The sequence below is a fragment of the Electrophorus electricus genome, chromosome 13 (genome assembly GCF_013358815.1).
Source record: "Electrophorus electricus isolate fEleEle1 chromosome 13, fEleEle1.pri, whole genome shotgun sequence".
In the NCBI taxonomy this organism is placed as follows: Eukaryota; Metazoa; Chordata; class Actinopteri; order Gymnotiformes; family Gymnotidae; genus Electrophorus; species Electrophorus electricus.
In genome coordinates this window covers 15,980,198-16,005,197 of record NC_049547.1, presented here as the reverse complement: position 1 = coordinate 16,005,197, position 25,000 = coordinate 15,980,198, and the positions used below count along the sequence as shown (strand labels likewise).

The following is a 25,000-nucleotide window of genomic DNA, read 5'->3' as shown; positions in this document are numbered from 1 at the left end:
TCAAGTGGTACTGTTTAAGTGTATATGCCACTTGTTTATAATCATTATATGGTTAAGCGATTATATAAGTAAATTGGTGCAAGTACTTTTAGGACGACTAGACATAATTCTTGAAAATTTATTAATATTACTTTTAGATGTTTGATGTTACGTTGAGACATACCACACCTAACCGAATGGCGAGAGAAATAACGATGTTAGAAATTGTCATCTTCTAACTAGTTGGTGTTTTGTTGATGGGCAGCGTTCTCATGACATCAATGATATAAGAGCGTCTGGTAAATAGGTGTGGGAGGAGAACAGAGCAACCACTTCACAAAGACAAGAAAAAGGAGCCCGGACGGTTCCAGCGCTCTTTACATGTAACCGTTTTAACCGGCCTGCGTGCACCCAGACTAGCGCAGAGAAACCACAGGCCAAAAGCCCTGCACCCTGCCGCTCTGAACAGTAACCTCCAACTCTCTCTCAACATAGCAGACCCCAAGCCTGGCCCAGGCTAGAGAAGTCTCCAACCGCCAGCAGCTTTCTGTAAACCAACCTCGTCGCAGTGACGGTTTCTCGACGCAAACGAGGGCCGAGCGCGTTTATTTTGAAGTCTTTGTGAGTGTTTGTAGCGACGGTCGAGATGCTCTCTGCGACACTCCTCGACGCTGGAGGATGAGAAGGCGATGCTGTAATAGACGCAAGTAGCAGACTTGGCTCTGGCAGAAGCTCCACGCAGGGCCAACAGCTGGCATGTGAAAGAAACCTTCCATTTATCCACCGCATCCACATGTACTACGATCATCACCATGATAATCAGAACTCTGAGAATAACAGTGAAGGGGAGAATATTCACTGCTCTGTTATGTCGCAGTTCGCTTCAGATACCGTACAACGACTGCGTGCGCCCCAAAATAATAAGCCCCTCTTAAACTCTACTTGAACGTTGTGGTCTCGGACCAAGGGACGTACTGGTAAATATGTCTGCGGGGCTTTTGCTCGACTTCCGTTCCCAGAGAGACCTGGGTATTGATAATTTTATTCACAGGCGGAGTTGCTTTGCTGCGGTGAAACTGCAGCCAGTGAAACTGCGTTCAGCCCTGCTTTCAGTCCGGACGCGAAGAGTACTGCACTGCCCACGCTGCTGTCCATTAGTATAATCTATTCAAAGATTAAAGCGGTTTTTTGTTTTTTTTATCTCAAAGTCCATGAATAATGAACATGGAATTTCACATTTTAATTGCGCCGAATTAAATGATTCAAGATAGTGTTTCTTTTATAAATCTGTAATGGTGCTAAGGGTGTATATAGATGGATATAAAGCGCCCTCCCCCCGCGGGTTGTGGACAGACACAGTGGGACAAGACCCTAAAGTAATCACAGAAATAAAGACAGACGATGCTACTGGTGGAATATTGAATAAAACAGGGACCTTACACAGCGAGGGGCGTGCGGAACTTTAATGATCGCGGACTGTTCGTTGTGGACAGATTCCAACAAAGATTCTCCACACAAATCCACAGCCCTTGACGGTATGCCACGATGAAGAGTGCGTAACCCACCAAGGACATGTTTGTGGCAATATAACAAAGTTTAAAGGTTGGAGAAAGTATAGATTAAGCTCTCAAATGCCATTACACTGCACACAGAAGCCGAGAGCTTCTACTGCAGTGTCATGAAGCTCCTTTACAAGTAGCCATGTCTTACAAGTCAACATCCTGTTCACTTGGCTTAGGAAACCATTCAACCATGAGATAGTCATTTTATTCCAAACGGGGGAGGGGGGGGAACGACACACACAAAGGATCAAATTTGTGCAGAAATCACGACGTCACATGAACCTGTGATAACAGATCATGTGATATAACAGGCTTATCCGAAGAAACAAACATTTGTCCGTTTTGTTTGAACCCTTTTATTCATTTTTCTTTATGGCTTAGCACCTTCATACATGTCTTTTTGCCTGACAACCTCGATGTTCCAAAACAAGATCAAGTTTTAACTTAATGAAACAAAAAGAATTAGCACTAATAAACTGATGAAGTAAGGTTCTGGTTTGTTTGTTTTTCCTTGACAGGGAACTCAGTACTGCCCAGTAGTTTTTATATTAGCATTAACCTTTTTAAATTTATTTTAGTAATTTAAGAATTACACTATATTTTATATTATGCTACTTTCTGCTTCCAATTAAATACATTTTATCATTTATCATGTAACTTGTTTACCTGTGTGTTATAACATGTACTGTAAAGAACTGAACTGCATTTTAAAGGGTATGAAATTAGATAAAATGTATTGTTAATAATAATAACAATAACACCAACAACAACAACAACAACAACACCAACAACAGTGTTGTAAATGTGACTTCTTGTAACATCACCTCGTAAAAGCGCATTTCAGGAGACAGGCTAAAAATGACGGTGCCCAAGGCTTAAAGATGACCAGATAGAGCAGAAATGCAACCGTAACGGGCCTTGCTTACGACGGAACCCAACATCCAGAATACGCTGAGAAGGATGGACCATGACCTCTTTTCCATGTTTCCAGCAATGGACATGGTCCTCAAGCATATTACCATGTATTACACCTGTTGAACATGAAAACACATTTCAGGCTACATTCAGAGAAAGTACTTCCCAGTACCCACATGTACCCACAAGCAATCCATAGCTTGTTATCACTTTAAAAAATATGGGAAATGTTCCCAAAGTACACCTCAGTTTCACAAATATCTCTCAGCTTCTAGTTCTGGGCAAACGTCCCTTTGGAAACTTCAGCACTCCTCCAGTGATGATAACAGGAAACTTCTCCAAACAGATCAGTGTAAAAATGTGAGGGGGGGGGGGGGGTTAAAAAAAATAAATAACAATAACGATTGTCTAGCAACGCACACCAACGCCGAGCGTTTTCCTGACGTAGCCTACAGTGAAGCAGTAAACAGCGGGTCTCCGTTAGGAGCAACACGAATGAGCCCAGGTGGTGGTTCGGATGGGAGGAGCCCAAACCCAAAACCACAACCCCAGCCCTGACCAATTCACCAAGTCCGTCTGACTCCTGCAAACGTGCACTGGCCGTCTCCTGGAAGGCGGGTTCATTAAATCCACCGACAAGACTCAGCAGAATCACAGTCTGAACACGAGGGGTTACATCACAGAGTTCCCGGGGTCTCCAAGTCCTTCTTTAGCTGGGTAGGATGAGCCGCCTGCTTTAAAGGGGTGGGGGTGGGGGAGAGACACAGCAACAAACTAACTTAAAAAAAATGTAAAATATATTTATAAAAAACAAAACAAAACAAACAAAAAAAACGCACCAGTGTGGCACCATTAAAACCTCGAATACATGGGATGGATCAGCAGACGTCTCCCTCAGAAAGCTTAGCCCCTGCTGGTTATACTAAAGGCTGCAGGAGATATCTATATATATATATATATATAAAAAAGGAGAAAGAAAAAAACAAACAAAAAAAAACAACAAAAAAAACCAGCCAAAGACATAAATAAAGGGTGAAATTTTCTGCCTTTTTAGTTTCGATTGTTTTCACTTCCGTTTCTCTCAGTCACTTAAAACCAAAATAAATAAGCAGCGGAGGGCATGAGTGTGCGACGCCGTGCACACCCTCTACTCCCCGTTGGCTTTGGCCGTGGCTCCAGTTCGTTGGGCGCTCGCCTCGTCTCCCTGTGCGGAAGCTTCCCCGTTCTCCCCTGCCGCCTCCTTCCCATCCTCCAGCTGGGTGCACGCCCGGCCGCTGCCGGGCTCCCCGCTCTCCCCGTTGAGGAGCGGCGTCCCGTGGGCGGCCAGCACGGGGGCGTGGGCGGTCCCGAGCTCCGCCTCCTCGTCTCCCTCCTCCAGCTTGCGCAGGACTATGGGCAGCTTGGCGCCGGCGCCATCCAGCAGCGCTGCGTCGGTCTCCTCGTACAGGGGGAGTGCGGCGCCCCCTTCCAGCTGCTCCTGGCAGTGCAGGCGCTTGGTTCGCCCGCTGGCCGCCGCCCGTTCCAGGATCTCCTTCTCGGCCAGGCGCAGGAGGACGGCCATGCGGGCGTGTGGGGACAGGTCGCTCTGCTGCAGCAAGCAGCGGTCCTCCTGGAAACACAAAACGCATGCGCTGACGTCGCCGACCACGGATTAAAAACCGGTACGTCTGCCATGTTAGCATGGTTAGCTAGCGGGTCCTTTGATCAAATGCGTTTACCGCAAATCAAGACTGTTTGGCTAAAAGTGACAGAGGATGAAGGGGGAGGGTTTCGCCTGTGGGCGCTGCGGTACCTCGGCCGTGGTCTTGTACGTTTTGAGGAGCAGCGCGGCTCTCGTCTCCAGGAAGGTCCACAGCTTGGTTTCGTTCTCCCAGCTGACGGGGAACTCCGCGTTACCCAGCGTGAAGATCTTGTTGATGGCATGCTCACCCACCAGGTAGTCCTTGAGCTCCTCTGTCATCAGAAGCGTACACACACACACACACACACACACACACAGGTTAGCAGAGCAGTCGTATGGGCACGTGCAGACATAATAGCCGTGAGCCCGGCGAGCGGCGAGAGATTACGTAAGGCATGATTACACGGCCGCTAACGAGATGAAAGGGCTCGGTGAACGAGTGCTTAATGTGTTCAGTGCACTGCGTCGTGTCAGATCAGTAAAAGGCGAGCCCGCGCTACAGGGCTCCTGCACTGCCTTTAAAAAATTAACATACAAAACCTGAATAAAATATGGGCTCACCCAGAAGAGGTCTTGCCAGAGGACACGGCCTTGCTTCATGGAATTTATGACACTGGCATCTTTCGCATACGTATTTATGAATATTTCACTGCCTGTGGATCACTTCTTCCACAAAACCGTGCGACTGTCTCGATCAATTAAACAACTAGGGGATGTGTGCTCAGTCTCTGGGTAGATCAATGTTCCATGGCTCGCCAAGGCCCAGGGGTTGCTAGGGGGCACCCATAAGGGGGGGGGCCCTGGGAGATGTTGGGATGGGTTCGGGGGGGCCTTACCTTCCGTCATGCAGAAGACCCGCAGGAACGCCAGGAGCTGGGCGGATATGGGAGGCTCGCTGCGATGCAGGGCAAAGACGCTGGACCTGTGGGGTCGAAGGAGCAGAGAGAGATCAGAGCGAGGAGCCCTGGACACTCCCGTGGCCGCCACCCCAGGACGAGACGACAGCGAACGGGCAGGGCCGGCACCAGGGAGAGTTCCCTTCCTCCATAACACCCCCCCCACCGCGGCGGCGTGACAGCTGATTGATCTGAAGTGATGAGCGGCCGCCGAGCCCGCTGCATTTATTAAAAACGCACTCAATCATTTACAATTTACCATTTAATTGCTGGAGCCCGTCTATGGCCCTTTCCTGTCAGATTCACACACTGGCTGAAAAGGAGAGTGATTGCTCTTGTGCTGAATCAGACGGTAATTCTGAATGTTTTCATGAACTTGGAGCTATTGATCAGCGAGACAATACGCCAGTGGCTGAGGTGGCGATATTGCACTCCAAACGCATTACTGAGCTTTTTGCTGCAAAAGCAATTCAATTACCCTGCGTCCCGCACTTCAGACAGAACGGATGCAGTAGGGACAGCTCAACCCTTCACCTCCAAATAAGCTCACGTGTGAGTAACCAAAGGGATCCAACAGAAGCTTCTAGAAGAATTAAGAAGATACTTAACATGGGATTTAGGGTGTGTTCACACTTGGTAGCTGATTGCTCTGGTTTGGTTTCTCTGCTCGTTATAGTAAGTGTGGATCATTACAATAAGTGTGAACGCTTGCTCTCAAACTCTGGTGCGCACCAAATAAGCGGGCCCAGATGTCAGTGCGCTTATAAACGAATTCTGGTGCGGTTCGATTGAAGTATGAACAGGATATGAAGCACATGCATCTAAAACGAAACAAACAGCATGCGAGGTCGCGATATGTGACAGTAAACACGGCGCGAGAGAACAGTCACACGTTTTCCATTACAGTTCGGCACAGGTATTGGCATCGCCATCTTCCCACTGCGGCGCTGCTTCTCCAGCATGTGCAGTGGAGGAATTTCTGGTGCAGTTTTCACTCCTTCATCCGTTTTGCCACCTCTTGCTGTTTCCAAATGGTAAAAATATCACCAGGTAGACACAACCCTGAGTGCATTAAGCCCACAGACTATCACAATTGCGTCATGCGTCACTTTTTTTTACTTTTTTTTTTGGGGGGGGGGGGGGGGGGGGGGGGCGCTTATATTGGTTCAATTGTAAATTTGCTATTGTGAATGATAAGCAGACCAGGACTAAAATGCAATAATGTATCATTTTCTTGTTTGGTGCAGACCAAGGGACGCAAACCACAAGTATAAACACACCCTTAAGGAAAGAAATCAAAAAAGACTAAGCGAGTACATTAAAAAACAGCATTGGACACCGTGGCCTATGTGGAGACGGCGGGTGGTCCTGGTGTGGATGTCGTTGCCGTGACACTCACGCGGGGATCCCAGCTCGGGCCAGCACCTCGGCTTTCATGGCGTACAGCCGCTCGCTCTTGCTCACACCCAGCTTGATCTTCACCCGGTCGTGTGCGTTATCCTCGAAGAAGAAGCCGTTGTGGATCACAAACTCGGCGTTGGACCGTGTCCCGTAGAATATGTAGATCTGTGTTAACGAAGAGATAAGTGACATGCGGACACGCCAGAAGCAGTACATTAACTAGCGAGAGCCATTGTGCTAATGTGCACCTAGGCATGTCCCACGTCAGCTTAACCCTGCAGGTTCAGATGTCACGAGGGCAGAAGGCTCCACCAACCAAAACTCCCCCGACCCAGCCAGCCGGCCCAAAAAAACCCGCACGCCAGCGTTCGCGAGCCACACTCTCGTCCTTACACACCCGGCTCACGTCCCCGTCCGCCGCCTAACTGTCACAGCAGTCACCGATAGCGCGGAGCAGAGCGGAGCGATCTGGAGAGAAGTTGGGGGGGGGGGGGGGGGGGTTGCTGATAAAGAGGAGCGCTGGATAGTGTGGGGAGGGAGCGGCTTAGCTCGGCTCAGCCGCGATTTCAGCCGCTGCTGCGAGCCCGGGGCCCCGCACGGAATCAGCGGCAGGGATCGGGGGATCAAACGGCTCGGTGCGGGGAAACGCTCCCGAACACCCCCCTCCCAGCTCCCACATGCCGGCGTCCGCACCCCTCTCCTCCCGTCGCTTGCTGTCTCCCTGAATCTTATCAAATAATTCACATTCTGCTTAGGTCTAAGGGGGGGGGGGGGGTCTACCTGGCCTGTCAGCGCGTGGCCTCCGGATCCTCTCCCCGTGCCGCTAGAACTGAACGCTCCGTCTCTGATATTACCCGCAGGTCTCTGTAATGGCCGGCGGCTGATAAAACGCCCCGCGCTGCCGCGAGCAGGGCGCACGGAAAGGCACGGCCGTGCACGAACCGAAACCTTTCCAAAAAAATAATAAAATAAAAGCGGGGGGGGGGGGGGGGGGGGGTGTGCCGAGCAGCGAGGGGCCCGGAGGAGCGAGCGACAACCATCTGCCGATCGTCCCTGGCCCCTGCTTGATTCAGTGCCGCTTGATTAGCTGACGTTTGATTTAAGGCTCTTCAAGGTTCCCGGCCCCGTGCCCTGAGACTGAGATAAACGTGTGCCAGAGCAAAGGCGGGGGCTGGTGGTGCGGCTGAGCCGCCATTGGTCAGAGCTCACCTGCTCATTCTCCTTATAGTCCTGGAGAGCAACACATTCGCATCGGTCATCTTCCAAGTTGTAGCCGGTCGTAATCTAACAGAAAACAGAAATCTAGGATTAAAGATCTCATTGTCCTTACACACGGTCAGTGTTCGGGGAAAACATTGTTCACGACTGACTAACTTTATGAGCAACAATTATAAGCCTATTTTGTCGTGCCACATATTACAAGAAGGGGACAAAGATTAAGATGCTTAAATATATTTTAAGATATAATTCTCTAAATCAGCGCATGCACAAACAAATGACGCTCTAAAATCGAATCTCCGAAAATGTAAAGAAATTAATAAAATGTAATAAAGCTTGGCTAAATTGTCATGACTTCGTGATAAATAAAACTATTACAGAAGAAATGCATTTTTATTAAACCTAACCCTGGGGAACCCCAGGAAGCCATTTCATTAAGCATCTTAATGACTCCAATTTTCAGGACATATGACAATTCAAAAATAAATAAATAAAATAACAAAATAAAATAAAGAAATAAATAAAGAGAAAAAGAATCATTGTAGACCATAAATGCGTTTCCCACACAAATGAAAGAAAGCGATATATTGCTCTGTGGCATGAGGCACTGAACGCAATCAAGGACAAATTGTTCAAATAAATATAAAACATCCCCCGAGATCCTGCTACAATCAACAGACTAGCACATTACTTTTTTTTTTTTTAGATTTTTCTCAAAACACTTTGTTTGCGCATATTCCCATGACCTTTATTTCACAATTGCATTATACACAAACACACCGTATGTACATGAGACTGTTTTTATATATATATATATATAAAATTTTCCAGGTTTCAAATGGTGAGTGAATTCTCTTGAAAGGCTTTTGTTTGTTTGTTTTTGTGTGTGCGTGCGCTGGGAGGAGGCAGAGGTGCTACTTGCCAGGCCGTTGGTGTGGTTACACATGTCCCAGAGCGGAATCAGCGCCAGGGTAACCCTGCTGCCGTCCTCGGTAGGGATCTGGTTCTGACGCGTCATCACAGACGAGACGGCCCACCTGCAACCAGAGAGGCCCGAGTCACCATCTATCTCAGACTCATCGGCGAGTCCCACTTGAATTAAACCACTCGTTCACTCAGCAAACTCCCCCCCCCCCCCCAATTCATCACTGCTTATTAGAGAGTCCCCTATAGAGCTGCAGAGGTCTTGAACCGACGAACTGGGTTACGTAAGCCTTTACGGTGGCCTTGCGAGAGCTTCTTCACACAAGGCGCTGAGAATGTGGCCTTACCTCTGCAAGCCATCTGGTAATAATGAATAAAAACCTCAAAACAATAAGGCCGCTGAGGAGTGAAGCAGTAACTGTGACATGGTGCTATTTCATTCCTCTCACACTGCGCCCGGTGGGAGCAGACGCTTGCATCATGCTCAACAAACCGAAGATAAAAGGGGACCGATGATAAATTATTCCCTCACAGATAATTTGGTGCTAATGAAAGAACAATGAGAACAAACGCCTCGTTTTAAGGGGCCATTTCCTACCACCCGGCACAACCACTCCGACCCCCACACCCACACCCCTTTCTTGAAAGAGAAGTTCCAGTTGGGGACACGGTAGGACGCCGGGAACCAACCTGTAGTCGTCAAAGGTGAAGGCATCCTTCAGGGGCAGCTTGCTCGCGTTCGGATGAGTCTGTGGCCCGAAGGCGAGGAGAAGAAAGGACAGAGGCGGGGGGGAAGAGAGAAGGATAAAGTAAAAGGAAGAAGTGGGTAGGGAGGGTGCACACACACACACAAATCAGTGAGTGGAATTTCATTACGTGGCTACCTAACAGATCCTAACAAGAGCGAGAGAAGCACGGAGCGTCCGGCAGTGCTACTGTGGGATCATGGTGGCATTAGCCCCCCATACATCACTGTCAACTTAATTTGTTGTGCCAAGCAGCCATCATAAATCTGCTTCATCAATTTAGGTGACAGAGAACCACTGGCGCCACAGAAATCTACATTTAAAGGCACAGGCCCACTGCCTCCAAGGGCTCATTTGGAGTGCATGTCATGGGGGTGGGGGGGGGGGGGACACGCCATTCCTGGGGGGGGTGAAGGTGATGGTGGGGTCTAACTGGGCCTGGCTGCAGGGCCCCACTGAAAAACGCAAAGCGAAGCGTAAAAATAGACGGAGGGCTGAGCGTGCGCTCGGCCTCTCCCTGCCCCCGCCCAGGTGCTCCCACAGCTGCGTGTGTGGGGCTGGTGTCCCAGCCAAACGAAGCCCCGCGTTCTCCGTGGCGACCCGCACGACGCGGCCGCTGCCTCGCCCGGGACGGCCGGCAATTCATCACACGTGTACACAAAGAGGAAGACATTACCATTAATCAGTACCTGATGATTTAACGACAACGCACAAGTTTTTAATACAGTCGTCAGGCTGATAAAACACACGTGTGCGTTTCCTTGTTTTTGTTTTTGTTTTTTGTTTTTATTTAAAGAGGTGACGCATGTGCATATCAAGCAGCACAATTAGATACACTCACACAGCGGAGAACAAGCATGAAATGAAGCCGCTCGGAGGTGGTCGCTAACTTTTACCTTCCACGTCTCCTCCCATTAATCAACTTCGATGACACTAATTGAGCCCTTTTCTACCTCTGGATGGTCTGCTACACCCCCCACCCCCCTAAACAGAGCCCTCACAGCGAGGCCAAGTCCACTGGCAGGGCTGGGCAGGGGGCTGGGCTGAGGGTCAGCGGACGAGCAGGTTCCACAGCCAAGGCATACGGTACTTGGGTGTGGAGATGAGTTGGGTCTGGGAGCCAAGAGAGCAGAAAGCACCAACATCTCCATTCACCCCCACCCCTGCCCGTCTCCTTCGGACGACCTCCAGAAGGACGGATCCGTGGGTTTAGCGCACCGAGCCGCCCGGGTTCGAGCCCGGCAAGCGAACAGGAGCTGTTTAGCGCCTTGATGGAAGTAGCGGATCAAGTCCCTGGAGGACCCTCCTCATCCTCTCCCTCTCACAGCTGGACCCGTCGTGGGCCTCCGTCAGGCAGCAGGAACAGGTTAAAGAGGCATTACTGGCCCCCGGGCCCTCCCAGATCGGCAACCTCATAGCGGGCAGGAGCACCTGAGCACGTTAATGGGCTCGATTAAGGCAATAATTAGCGGACTGGAGCGGTGGGGCCCCGGGGAGACGGAACGGCCCTCCGTCGGGGGGTGGGGGTGGGGAATACAGGCTCGGGCCGCATGGCTATCCCGGCGTCTGGGGCCCGTGCGCACAGCGAAGTGACGGGAGAACGTGGCACGGAAAGTTGGGCGACGTCATGCAGCGGTGGGCGGGGTGGGTTTTGGATGGCACAGCTGACAAGCAGAGTTTTTCGGCGAGAGAGAGAGAGAGAGAGAGAGAGAGAGAGAGAGAGAGAGAGAGAGAGAGGGAGAGAGAGAGAGGGGGTCTTCCGCAGCTCGGGCGCTCCTTGCATTAGCATCGGCAGAGAGAGGCAATTCATCATGTCCTGCAGCGGAGCCCACACTGGCACTGCGCGCGCTGGCGGGGAGGAGGGGGGTGGCACTGCAAATCAATTAAAAAAAACAAAAGCTCTCGCCTCGCCTTAACGAGCAAACAGGAAATGCAGCTAATTGGTGGCTGGTCTGCAGGAGGGCTTTGGGTTCTGTATGCCCTCATCCTTATACACTCCCCCACACCAAATCTCACACTCACACACACACACACACACACGAGACCCACCACGAAGAACATCCATCTGCATTTTACTGCTCAACCTGCATCGATGTTTTTTTTTTTTCCCCCTCTTTAAAAAATAGGCCACATCACCTGATGGTCCGTTTCCTGGTACAGTTCTTCTTTATTGCACATCCAAAAATATGAATATTGATCCCAGATCTTTAAAAAAAACAAAAAAAACAAACAAAACCACACACAAATATATATAAAATAGCCCATGGACAATATAGCGGTGCGTGTGACAAACTCATTTCGCTCACCATGCCAGGAAGGTCAGACAAATATCTTGAGAGATAACAGGCGGGAGGGAAGCGAGAGCATACCGCAGGGACCCTGTTCATTTCTCATCAACAGCAGCAGATGCAGCACACCAAGGTTACTTTGCATTCGCTGCATACCGGGGTCACCTTATGGGTTCCGCCTCCTTCCCCCACCGCTGACGCCACGTGAGCACGCGGGCCCGGGGAGGACGGCCCGGCGATCATTGGTCCCCCGCGGACAGGAAAGGCGCACGGCTGCGCCTCAGATGGTGCACCGCCGCTGACAGGAGCCCATCCCTCTTCACGCAGGAAAAACATATAAAAAGCTCCCAGATTGGGGTGGGGGGGCGGGGGTCGCCTTTCCAGCCCATGCAGATGGGTGAGGAGGTGGGGGCTCCAGATAAGGCAGGGAGGCGGGCAGGCAGGCAGACAGGCGGGCAGGAGAAGCGGGGAAAGGGGAGGCAGAATGAAACGGGCTGGGGGGAGGGAGGTTGTCAGTCTCCTTCTCGACATGCGCGGAAGGTACAATCAGGTCAATTCAATTCAAAGCCGATGCGACAAGCTAATTTTCCAGCCCGGTCATCTGCGGCCGCCTCCGAGGAGAGGCCGACACTGACAGTAGTCATTACAGCCACGGCAGGCGCCCAACCTGAGGAGCGGCGCGGACAGGACACTCGCCGAAGGGCCTGGCCAGACACACTCACACTCACACACCAAACCACCCCCCTCCCTCCCTGAGCTGCGTCTGGGGGAGTAGCTGAACCTCCGCAGCCTGCCCGGCGCCCCTGCTCCAGCTGCGGGTTAGAGGACACGTTCGTGCTCCCTCCCACCTCCCACCATCAACCCAGACTTCACCTCCTCGTACACAAGGCTGACACGCAGGAAAAGTGCACGGAGTTCTGCTTCTGCTGTGAACTTAAGACGACGACGCCTTTCAGGCACTATAGCGTCTACTCACTGGAGGTTCTGTTTGTTCCACACGTCATAAACCCTCTCCTGCCACCTACAGGACGGATATGTGTACTGAGAATGCCAGGTCACACCTAGCGTAGAATTGCCTGGATACACGCGTCGACCGCTATGGAACCCGTCCTGCCTCTTTAGGCCGTGGCTGTGGTTTCTAGTGATTCACAACCACACAGCACGTCATCAAAACACAAGGTACAGATCAAAACGGGGAGTGGCGTTTGGTCGACGGCTTGTTTGACGGGCCGACCGTCTCTGCCGCCATGAAGACACGGCACGACTTCCTCCTAAAAGGACAACCAGAGTCACCAACCAGATACATTCACCTCCACAGTACAATTTTTCTTTTTCACAAACACTGGAGAAACGCTACACAAAATATAAAACATGACTGGAAGTTTTCTAAGGTGAAACAAAAAGACTCCAGTTAGAGGAATGCGATTCGTAGAATGAAAACGCCAGGCTCAAGGAGAGCACAATCTAGCAAAAAAGTTTTGAATGAAGCGTTTAATATTCTTACGTTACTAAAACAAGAGCAGGCATAGCCAGCATTCACCCTTTCTAGAGTTTCAGCGAGACTGCATGCTGCTCCAATCAATCCTGACTGGAAAGCGTCTGGCAAGTTTAGTGAACGTATGTTTAGCGTACATTTAGGAAACGCCAACAACAGCAGACTGAGCCTATGGATGGTGATTACCCAAGCCCTACAGCACACAGCTACACACCAGCTAATAACGCAACATGTGAATAGACTCCGCCACACAACCGCAAATACATTAGCAATGCCCATGAATATTTGATGCCTTATCTTGACAATAATGTGAAGTATTACCTCTTTTCTAACTGACACTCATCTAATGAAAGAGACGCTTTTGAGTGAGATTCAGAGGAACAGGGCAGATTAATGCTTCTTTAATGGCCAAGGAGAGGAACATAAACAAGGGGAATATTTATCAGTTTCGTTTAAATGAATCGGCATATCATCAGGTCACTTAAAAGTGTCATATCTGCACAGTTGAGTGTTGCTTCACAAAATGCAAATTACAAATTGCTTTGTGGAACAAGATCGTGCAATTAATACCCATCACTAAGGGATGACGTGCCATCATTCATTCAGAAGCTTCCAGACAAAAGGTTGCTACTTACATATGCTAGCAGGATTCATTTTGCTTTACTATATTTGCAATAATGCACATATTTAAGTGACCATTTTAAAAGTGCTACCCTTGCCCAAGCTAACAGAAACATAACAGATGAACTTAATGGTCCAAGAGAAATAAACTATACGTCATTTATAGCTTCCGCCATGAGTGCGGCACAGTAATAAAAAAGCAAATCTACATCAAGGAAACTACATTAAAAGGTGCAAAATGAACCATGAACTGTTTGTTTCTAGAGCTTCTGCTGCCGACGTCGCAGGCCAAAACCTTGTAGCTAGAAACATCTCAAGTTTAACCACCTTTTGGAGCAAGAGAAGTGTGGGACACCTACTCATTTAACAAGAGCATCTCCATGAGAGATCACCCAACACGCCATAGGAAGCAAGAATATCTAGAGTCTGGAAGAACATCTCCAAACAGAGGAACTTTAAGAAAAGTCAAGCCTGGTCATTAATTCAACTTCACCATCAACACAACTACTGAAAACCCTTTAAGGTCCAAGAGGACCACGTTTAAAGGAACACCAGACATTCTACGCCATCAGTCATGAATATCTCTAATAAGGAGTCATGGTTTTATATTACTTACATCACTGTGTACTGTAAGCTACAGTTCCGAGCAGACTGGAGAATGCTTTTTAAAAGGGTGGAACATCTCCCCCTGCTGGTCTTCAAGTGCCACCACATTACAGCCTCTGAGCCATGTCAACGGCAGCTTATCAGAGCCCCTGAAATTGGGTGCAAGAGGGCATTATAAAGCTCCTTTTACCCATCTCCGATGTGCTGCCAACAGCTAGAAACCTTTTAAAACCTGATTTCCACACCTGATCACCGAGCTGAGTAAAGGATAGCTGTATATGGCTACGGAAGCCGAATTAAGCTGTGAGGGAAAGAGCTGAAAGGAGACGCGGACCCTGGAGTTTTAAAGCACTGTATGGCACCAGTGTAGTTTATTACGCCCTGCTCGTTAGAGCCCGGAGAAACGGCTCCATTTCAGTGGGACGGTTGTACGGGTGACAGAGGCTTTCACGAAGGATCTCAAAAAAAAAACAACATTTACACGTGGCAGAGAGCAGCAAGGAGAAACGGGAAGATAATTAGGCTCCGGGCAGATTTCACTCGCAGGCTCGTTGGGCGGCGGGACAAGGAGAAGCAGCGGAGAAAAGGCGGCAGACTCACGTGGAGCACTTTGTAGAAGTAGGCGTACTGGCGAGCCGTGTTCTTGTACTGGCTGAGCACGTCCTGAATGGCCTGGGTAGCCAGCAGGTGGCGCACCTCCTCCTCCTCGAAGTAGAGGGGGGTGTCGTATTCGGCGGGCAGAGTCTTGATGTAGGGTAGCCAGGGGGAGGCGGGGTCAGCCCTCTCACAGAGCAGGTGCAGTGCCAGCGTCACATTGCCCATGGCCTGCAGGATCCGGTCCTGGCCGTACAGGGGGCCTGCGAAATCGGGGCATGGCAGAGTTAAGCAAACATTGGTGCCTCGCAGCCCGGCGACGAGCATCCACGGTGTTCCGGGGCTGGGCCCTGCTGAAACTCCTCCATCAGCTTGATGGAGAAACACAGACGAGTCTGAGAGCATCACACCATGTGGTTAATGAAACTGCTATTGCTCCAGCCCCTGGGCGTTCAGGGGTGGAGTTGTAGCTCGTCAGTGGTGGGGGGGGTGTCACGCCCCGAGTTTGGGGATGCAGCAGGACTTACCCAGGATCGAGTTTTTGGCCGACTCCACGGTCATGAGCATTTTCCTGGGAATCCAAAGGAAGAGCTCCTCTGCCTGTAGACCACAGAGAGTGTGAGGCAGTTAGAGGACAAATTAGAGTCAATTTTTTTTTTAATACATTTTTTAAAAGGTTTCACAGCTCCAACAACCAGATAAAGAGAGAAAAGAGTAGTAAGAAGCGCGAGCCTCACACCAGCAAAGCAAAACCCAAGTCCACCCAAAACGAGAACCTTTAACCAGGGGCTGTGACTGCACACTGTTGTCCTTTGTCATTCAATGCCCGCATTCATTGCGGCTGTGGTGCTGTGACCACAGCATGAATGAGGGCAATTGAAAACATCGATTAAAAAAAAAAAAAAAAAAAAAAATTTCTAACATATGAAAGCGTATTGACCACTGAACTCAGTCCTGTCTGAAAGCAAAAAAAAGATGACCAATCAATAACTGCTATTTTTCCACAGCCCTTAATGCTCAGGTTAGGCTGCAATTCAGGCTGTTCCTAATGAGGTAACAAGTTGCGCTCAGGAAAATGACAATGATTATCACATCTATTCACGATGGCAATTACGTTACTTATAAATGGGAGTGGACAAAATTGATTTCTCCTTTAACAGCACCTCTCCCAAAACGTTGGCTTGGTTGCGTGGATCAATTCTTCAGCACTCAATGGACATAATTCATCATGCTCTAAGAAGTCAGACGCTGACCAGCCGGTAAAGCAGACAGCCAACTCCCCCATTAAAGCGTCCCTGACTTCGGATCCGAAAGAACAGGGCTGTTCTCTACTCGGAGAGTGGCGGCATAAACCTTGATGTCGCGGGTGGCTCGGAGGCCGTAGCCTTCGCCCCCGAACTTGGCGATCTCGAAGCCACTGCAGGACGCGCCGCATTCTGCAGCCCAGGCCATGAGCTCGGGGAAGTGCTCCTCCCTGCTGCCCTCGAACGCTACGGAGACCCCTGCGGACAAGCAACGGGATAGCACGCGTGGGACGAAGCCTCCCATCTCAGCGCTCCGCCTCCCTCCAACGCCCCCGTCACCACCCCACGCACCTTTCTGCTTCTTTCGGATCTTCTCCACCAAGGCACGGATCTGGACATACTCCTCCCATTCCTTGCCCGTGGAGGGGGCGGAGCCGCTGCATTCTGAGCGACACAGACAAAGGCGCGCTGAGATGACCCTGGCGAACCTACGTGGGCCCTGGGCCCAGAGACGCGCGTGGGTCGTACACCGGATTGAGGATTTGTACTCACTCTGCAGAAGTTCTGAGATCAAGTTCATCATCTCTTTGGGGGACACCAACGCTGTGGCCCCTGTGCCAGACTTCTGAGTCTTCACCCGACTCTTCTTGCCCATTGTCTAGCTGTGTTATGGCTGAGGATTGCTGAATAGGAAACGCAGTGGAACAAAATTAGGGGGTTGAGGGAAGCAAAGGAGGAACCTTAAAATGTACTGCCACTTTTAAAGTGCCCACTAGAGGGCACTAAAAGCCGCTGCACTAAAATGATAAAGTTTGGGGCATGCTGCATTCGTCCTATGAAATTAAAGTCTCGGGGTAAAATGGCTGAGCATCAGTAACCTCCTCTGCCCACAACGATTGGTCAGGAGTGCAAGGTTACAGGTCACAGAGCACTGCAAGCATTCAGGATGGGAAAATAAGAGCCTACTCTTCACGCATCTTAACTCAACCAAAGCAGGAATCGAACAATTTAACACTGCTAGGCATCACAGTATAAACCATGCATGGGTGTCGTATACAATCAGTTCTCTCACAATTCTGTGTAACTTCTAAAATTGCATGAAAGACCCATTAAAACCTGCTTATGAAAAAAAAAAAAAAAAAAACCTGACGGCTCTGGTTAAATCTGGCAGCTCATGCATCATCAGTGTGCAGATACAAGATGCACATCAAAATAAACAACTTACTTATTCTAGTAACCAGTAGCAACGCTACAAAAGAAATTATGCCAAGAGCAATAAAATCAATAGGTGACAAAAGTCATTTGCAGCACACCCAGAAACTCTTTCGGGAGAACTGAACAGCCTCTATAAGGTGATCTTTAAACATGTGATACTTATGCTGTCTAAGTCTGGTCACTAAGATGTAAGGCAAGTATCTACAATTAGCCTAGTGGCTGTATACATGCAGACTGTCGAGGACCATGGTGTGTAGACCCCAGCACAGGCCTGTAAGCAACCAAATCACAAGAAACCAGACTCGTTCACAGACAGGAACCGATATGAACTGAAGTCACAGAAACGCACGGTTACAAGGCAGCGGCGTCGTCGTGAAACCACAGAGGACAGCAGGACAGCAGGCCAGCAACGCCCAGCAAAGCCAGAGCCCACCGGCTGCCCAGCTCCGCTGGATAACTGGGCAGCGACTTCAAAAGCCGTATGGCTCGGAGGACTTGTATTCCGTGAGGTAAGTTAGCCAGGGGGTTTCGAGTTGGGCTGGCGGGTGAATAAAGCTCGCAGGCCAACAGCTGAACTCATATGAGATGAGCCAAGCTGGACCGCTAGCTAATATGCTAATCACGCAAGCCACATCGCTGCTAGTTAGCTTAGCATGCATGATGTTTCGCAATTTTGGAAGCGACAGTCAAAATGGCGGGCGCTGACAAGACGACGGAATTCTTTTGGATCAAGCACACACTATGCTTGTAGTAGGCTCGCAAAAGGTTCTTGCGGATAAGACATTTTACAACTGAAACTACCTTCTAAATGACTGCCAAGGGCTGCTCCTGTCAGACCTCTTCCACTTAGTGGCTAGTAGGGTGTAACCTAAGCCTTTACGGCTTTGTAATATCGCCACGCCTCTTAACATCGGAATTAAGAAACTGATTGGAAGAACAATAAACAGTCCCGCCTTAGCATATGTGATTCGTGAAATATCATTGGTGACTTAAAAACGTGTATCGTCTTTGTTTTATAATTGGCTTAAAGTGAAAACTTACTTTCCCCTACTTACTAAGTCGCCACCGATTGGTCGACATTAAGGCGGTTCCCGAGTTCGCTTACGTGATTGGTCATACAGCGAGTCAATAAATTCGTTCGAGTTTCCACGGTTGGTTTCGCTACACAACACATAAAACGTGACTGGAAGTTCTTAGCTGGACGAAGTTACCATAAAAGGCATCGTTAGAGGGGAATGAAACGCCAATCTTATGAAGAGCATCATTTTTCGCTTCCATAAATGTGTTTGTTGAGCGTCTAGTAAAACGTTCTGAAGGAAGCATTTAATGTCCTTACGTTACCAAAGCAAGAGCAGGCATAGAGAGGTTCGCCCTTTCTAGAGTTTCAAGCAGACTGCATGCTCCAATCAATTCTGGTTTAAAATGTAAATATCTCCGGTTCAGCTCAGATATCCTTACCTTTAGCTGCACTCAGTGATATGCTGCACGATGGAACATCGTTTCTAGACAAATGGTTGTTGCCTCTGTGGTCATCCAGACTCGTTATTTTTAATTATTATTATTGAAACCATAATCATCCGATATGCCGCTGTCATACGAATGGAATAGGTTGCAGTTGATGATTTCTTGCAAACCGTAACTAGAGTAAGGTCTATAATGTAATGTCATTATCCTATATCATATTGTTAGGTGGCAACAGCTTTGCAGGATAAATACGAGCTAATTGCAATTATTTACTTAATGCTTTGTTAGTAGCTACTTGAAGTAATTTAGATCGGCTGAGTTTCTTCTGGCGGCATATTGCCCGTTGTAGCTCTACAAAACTAAATGCTTTTTCTTCGTCAAATCAATTTACAGAAAAGCCGACACAACTATTATCACAATACATCCTAAGTCACAATTGTTTCCTTTTTAAAACGTTTCCTTTTCAATAAATCACTTGATCTGTTAACAAATCGTCTTTAAAAGTGGTGGAAAATAAGAGTTTTCCATGCTGTATGTGTTTTAAAGGTCGAAAATTCTTGAATTTGTTTACTTTTATTTATATACTTCAATATTTCTAAAATGAATACATTTAGTGTTATTATATTTAGGAAGGTTTTTTTTTCAGAGTTAAAATTGTACAAAAAAATTTTGGACAAGACTAATTTACATTTGAGTGTGTGCAGTCGAGGCTAATGTTCGATAATAGTATTTCATACCATAGGAACAAAATTACTCTTCTGGAAATGCTGCAGAGACAGTATTTCCACACGACACCTGACTTCCGTTCTCCTCTCAGCGCACTACACTGTAAACAAGACGACTTACCTGTTCAGTGCTAACTGTTAGGAGGCGTTCAAATAGTGATAAATTAGGCCAGTAGATGGCAGCATTGGCCCTTTTTAAAAACCTACACCGCACCAACTGTAATAGAGCTACAGACACAGAACTATAAAGCGTTGATTTTATTTTTAGATCATCTAAAGGAAGTCAGTTGAGTTTCATTTTGACAGCTTTAATTGGCTAAAACACTGGTTGTCACCTAAGTACATTTTATGAAAAATAGAAATGCATGCTAGTTACAGGTTTTCTACAGGAATAAGTATTTACACAGCATATATTCAAATAAAGACGTTACAACCGAACACTGACTTTACTGATTCCAACATCAAATCCTCGTTTGCAAATGTAGCAGTGCATTTGAAGGAAACATTAGGAAAACATCAGTTAGTGATTTATTCTGTGCTTTCAAATGAAGAAATATTTTTAAAAATCAGTAGTTTAGACTGTTTACAAAGGACACTTTTTTAAAAATACGTTTAATAATGAATGTACTTCCACATCTGTTCACATGGGCTCGATTAATACTGTCTCGTTCACTTTAAAATCATTTGGAACATTAAAAATATACTGTGATAACAGTATGCTTTTGCTAACGTCAATTCAGGCAATAGACCGTTTCATAGAAATAACAAATAAATGCTTTTCTTTTTCCATTTTCAACTGATTGCTGTTCATTTTGTTCATTCACATCTCAGGCATAAAAAAGTAATACGAACTTAACACAAACACACGCAGAAAGAGACTTCCAAAAGTCACGTGCTGCACCAATAAGTCAATAACAAACCAGTTCAATTCATCCAGCAAGAATGTGATCTTAGACCAGCACCGACAACGTGCTTTTATTACTTTGCGTGAGACTCTCACACCAACAATGACAGGAGTGTGTAACTGAGAAGTCCAGTCCAAGGTTTAAAAAAAAACAAAACAAAAAAACAAAAACAAAAAAAAAACACAACGCATAAAATACAAAACAAATCTATGGCTTATCAGATCATTGAATTTCAGTTAAGAACTCTGTACTCTCGCCACTGAGGTAATTAGTAATACAGAGTCTGAATACAGAGTCCGTGGATCTTTCTCACAAAGGCTGCTGATGGTACTGCTGCTGTGTGGTGTGACAGAGCCTGCATCCTACCAAGGTTTTCACTTAAAAGTTTCTAATAGCAGGACATTTGGGACTCGTGTTCAAGGACTTTTAAAGAGTTGCACAGCGGACCGTCTTTGCCCACTTGCCCGTGACGAATCCACGCCATCTTTAACTCGTCGACTGCTGTGCGAGAGATCGGAGCATAAAACAAATGTCACTTCTGACAAGGTGCAACGGCCCTTTGTAACCCATGTGCGGAGGAGCACGAATGCAGCAAGCATCGTTTTTTCCCTGTCAGTCTTGCGTATGGAGCTAAACAATTAGAAATGGCTCGCACGGGTTGGAACAAACTAACCTCACATGCGTTACGCTTCATGTACAGGACTTCCACATCACACTCTGCTGGAGGGGTTCCTCTGCTAAACCTTATTTGCGTTAACCACAGCACACTTCCTACTGCTTTTACCCATTTCCGGAATTCAGTACAAAACCCCAGTTCAGAAGTCTAGGCAGGACTGAATCCATCTTGAGAAGACATGTGAAGTGTGTAGTGCAGCCGTTGCTTTTAAAGGGAAAGTAGATAATAATGGAACCACTGAGAAAAAGGCTCTTGCTCCCATGAAAGTCACCTTGGTCTGCAATAAAAGGGACTGACTACGAGTCCCTTTACACTCATACACTATTTAGTATCCACTGATTCAAATGAGAACCCATTAGGTTTTATTTTATTGGCACCAGTATAGGGAATAAAACCTTCTATGCATAACGATTGTCAAACTGGTTTAACGTAAAATGCCTCAGAAAAGGTTGGTAATGGTGCAGAGAGAGCGCATTCGATCCTGTTCATCTGGACTGCAGCATTATGATACAATCACGCCCAGGGTTCATTTAATTGCAGATGTTATCGGATTGATTTTGGCCACAGTATGTAACAAGGCTGGCCATAATAGTCGACGAGGGTGGCTTTTATATTTGTTACTGTTGTCTAAGGGACTTTTATTTTGGGGGGGAGGAAATAACAGACTGACTAAAAAATAAGAGACTGTATTGATATCTGGGAATATATGTGAGAATAAGATCAGTGCTCAGAAACAAGACAAGAAGCAGTCCTGGTGTATGCTCACACAGCTCTAAAAAGAAAATACCACTCTGCTACACCTGTTTTGCACATGTACCCCAAATGCTTTTCTCCCATGAAAGTACTTATTGTTTTACTGATGAATCGTTCCTGAACCGAATGGATCTTTCCATTCGTCCAACCCGAATCTTTCCATTTCCTCAGCCTGCCTGGCGACATTCTTACGAAGCTGAAAGGGTTTAACATGAGCGAACGGACTGCGTTACTGGGGGGAGTGTCACCCAGGAACCTCCATACAGTCTTACGTGCTTAGAGTCCACTGGGCAATGGACACGCTAGCTGCCTCTCTTGAATTCTTGAATCCCTACTGGCTACGTAGATAAAAAGCTTAAAGTTAGCTTGTGATAGCTGTATGACTCTTACTAATGTGCGGTTTGATCGGAGCCTAGCTTAAACCGGTCCAGTAAATTGAAGCTGAGTGCTCTGACAGCATCAAACAGTGAGTGTGTGGTTCTGTAGGTCGTCCTTCAGAAAGTCGCAAAGTGCCGCGTAGTTCTGTTCCTCTGGTTCTAGACACATCAGTCGCTTGTTGTGGGTCTCGGCGGTCGTCGACGGATGGACGGACGGGGGTGGGGGGGTGGGGGGGTCTAGACGGGGCCTTTGAACTGGTTCCCGGAGAGCTGGTGCCGGACGGACGGCTTAGAGCCCGCTGCGTCTCCGAGCTTTCGCCACACCACCTGTGCGCAGATGGAGACAGAGAGAGAGAGAGAGAAAGAGAGAGAGAGAGAGAGAGAGCACAGGAGAATGAGCAGGAGAGGGGGAGTAGAAGGAGAAGAAGAGAAGAAATAGAGAAAGCCAGGGCGAGGTGAGAAAGAAAAATGGAGAGACGAAGGGAAAGAAGAGAGTAAGCGAGAGGGTGGGTGTTACGCAATGCTTCACGCAGGCAGGTTGCTGAAACGGGGGGTGTGGGGCTTATGGTGCCCAGACACATGCAGACCTAATTCCACTGGAGCTCAGTGCACACAGAGAGAAGAATGGCCCCATTGTGGTGCCGTGTCATCTCCGTCATTGTGCCCGTGACGGGGGGGAGACTGCTCCGAGCACAGAGTCCTACGTGCGGGAACAGCAGCGCTCCCTGGGTCCCAGACTCCCTACCTCTCACATGTGAGGAGGGGCCCCTGGCCCCCACCAAGCATCTTGCTCTTCCCCGGTCCAATCCAGCTCTGCTCCGCATCCTCCACAGGCGCAGCACAGGGCCTCGTGGAAGAGCCCAATAACACCTGCATTGTTCTGCGCAGTGAGGCTGTGCTAATTGCTCTGACAACTGCCCTTTAAACGCGGCCGGCCCGGTTTTTACAGAGGCCTCTAATTGAGCTGCGTGAAAGTAGGGTTCTGTTTTGGAGGGCGTCGGAAACACTGTCCTGCACCATAAGCCGTGGCAGCCCTGACAAACGGGCAAACAAACACGGGAGGCTTGCGGAAAGCATGCAGCCCCTCCCCCTCTTGCAGGACTCATCAGCCCTGACGCGTTTCTCCGCTCGCCCAGGATCTGCGTCGAATTCTCCAAGTCCTGATCAGTACACCCACAATGCATGTGTTAGTTTTACCCTGCCTGTGCGGACCTGGTCCCAGGCGAAGGGCTTCTTGGTCTGATGGGGTGCAGGGATGCTGCATGACCAAGCCTGGGATGGAGCGCATTAGAATTTAAGAGGCAAGACCTGAATCAAGTTCACTGCCTGGGATACACAGGGACTTACGTTACACATCTCCCGGACAATGGCTTTCTCCTTCTCGCTGAGGTCCTCATTGTAGTCTTCGGGGATCTGTCTGTCCAGCTTCTCGTGAACCTCCAACACCTACAAAACGGAGGGAAAAAAAATCCAAATCGAAAAAGGCTAGAAAAAGAGCGATCGAGGACTCAGTGGAGTGGTTGGTCTCCTCAGAAGAGCCGAGGAGAAGTAGTGGTATCTAGATTTGCTCACGATGGTGCTCGAAGTCCACGAGTCTCTGCAGAAACGTAAAACGGTGCCGAAAGCTAAAGATCCCATTGGCTAACTGAGAACTTGGCAGCTGAGCTAAAGCTCTCAGATCATGAGCACGGTCACCTTCAGAAAATGCCGCATGAACAGTAGCCGACCTAAGAATGTTCATATCCGTAGCATTTAATAATTGTGGACCAGTCAAGCAGTGCCGGAGAATGGAGCAACTAGCCTTTACCTTCATGGCATGAACCAGAGCCTCGGGTCTCTGGGCTGAGGGCAGGTAGCTTGAGATGGGGGAGAGCAGATCTCCAGAGGGGAGCCTGGTGGTACCCTGTGAAGAGGAACACACACATCAGAGGCGGACGGGTTGGGTTTAGAATGTCCGCCTAGGGATTTGCTTATTAGCTGAAGCCAGTAGGCACAGTTACTCAGTGAAAGTTTACGGAGTCCAGTGAAATTTTACTCTTTGAATGTGAAGCCTCTGCGATTCACTACACAACACACACACAAAGGAGACAGCTGACCTGGGCCAGCTTTGAGCCACGGGTTAAAGCATCCAACTGGAATGCTCTGCCAGCGAGCGGCTCGTGGGTCCACAGTGCCCAGCGCGTCCACAAAAAGCCCTTTCAGTGAACGCGGCCTTGCACGGCCTCTTTACACGCAGCCTTTTGAGTTCCACTCCAGCGTTAAATCCACGACAATGAAGCCAGCATTCCAGTGCTGGGGGGCGGATCTGCGGTGAGGGGCGGTCCCTCACATTCACCCCATGCTGCTCATTTACAGCTGCCAGCATGTTCACCCTGTTCAAGAGTGGTCTGTGGGTAGTGAATCTGTCGGTGGTAGATCCACTCTCAAACGTACTCAAATGGGCTCAGCAGTTGCGCAACAATTTGGATTGTGGCCTTTGATAGTATATATATATAATTTTCTCGTCATATATACTGTAATCTAAATTCTGCCGAGGACCCATAGAAAGGACGATGCTTTCCTGTCTCTTCAAAATGCCTGTACGCTTGACACCACAAGCGCACTGTGTTGGTAAACAGATGAAGTAATCACGCTGTTAAGGTGGTGCCCACATCTGGAGCCGTTCCACAAGCCACATCTGTGCCGCTGCCTCGGAGCGGGCAGCTAATTACACGC

General features: G+C 48.4%; 2 protein-coding genes across 3 annotated transcripts in view; both read right to left on the bottom strand.

Moving 5' to 3' along the window:
• Positions 1 to 1,879: 1,879 nt before the first annotated feature.
• Positions 1,880 to 18,274, bottom strand: setd3 (SET domain containing 3, actin histidine methyltransferase). The gene is made up of 13 exons (XM_035532807.1): positions 18,187 to 18,274; positions 16,723 to 16,853; positions 16,522 to 16,614; positions 16,280 to 16,428; positions 15,454 to 15,526; positions 14,933 to 15,189; positions 9,267 to 9,325; positions 8,575 to 8,689; positions 7,644 to 7,718; positions 6,433 to 6,599; positions 4,974 to 5,059; positions 4,249 to 4,409; positions 1,880 to 4,065 (listed from the first exon to the last, which is right to left on the bottom strand). Exons 2-13 carry the CDS (start codon positions 16,823 to 16,825, stop codon positions 3,604 to 3,606), a joined length of 1,800 nt encoding a protein of 599 aa, XP_035388700.1. The 5' UTR covers positions 16,826 to 16,853; positions 18,187 to 18,274; the 3' UTR covers positions 1,880 to 3,603.
• A 4,248-nt stretch (positions 18,275 to 22,522) lies between these two features.
• ccdc85ca (coiled-coil domain containing 85C, a) overlaps positions 22,523 to 25,000 on the bottom strand; it is a 28,361-nt gene continuing 25,883 nt past the window's right edge. For both annotated transcript variants that reach the window (XM_027013948.2, XM_027013950.2), the window contains exons 4-6: positions 24,093 to 24,188; positions 23,633 to 23,731; positions 22,523 to 22,612 (exon numbers count right to left, since the gene is read on the bottom strand). In XM_027013948.2, the coding sequence (XP_026869749.1) occupies positions 22,523 to 22,612; positions 23,633 to 23,731; positions 24,093 to 24,188 (285 nt within the window). The remainder of the gene's footprint in view (positions 22,613 to 23,632; positions 23,732 to 24,092; positions 24,189 to 25,000) is intronic.

Coding starts and splice junctions, on each gene's coding strand:
- setd3 (XM_035532807.1), bottom strand. CDS start 16,825: ATGGGCAAGAAGAGTCGGGTGAAGACTCAGAAGTCTGGCACAGGGGCC. Junction 9,326..14,932: donor ACTTCTACAAAGTGCTCCAC/GTGAGTCTGCCG, acceptor TTCGGGCCACAG/ACTCATCCGAACGCGAGCAA. Junction 5,060..6,432: donor GCCCGAGCTGGGATCCCCGC/GTGAGTGTCACG, acceptor TCGACCCCACAG/GTCCAGCGTCTTTGCCCTGC.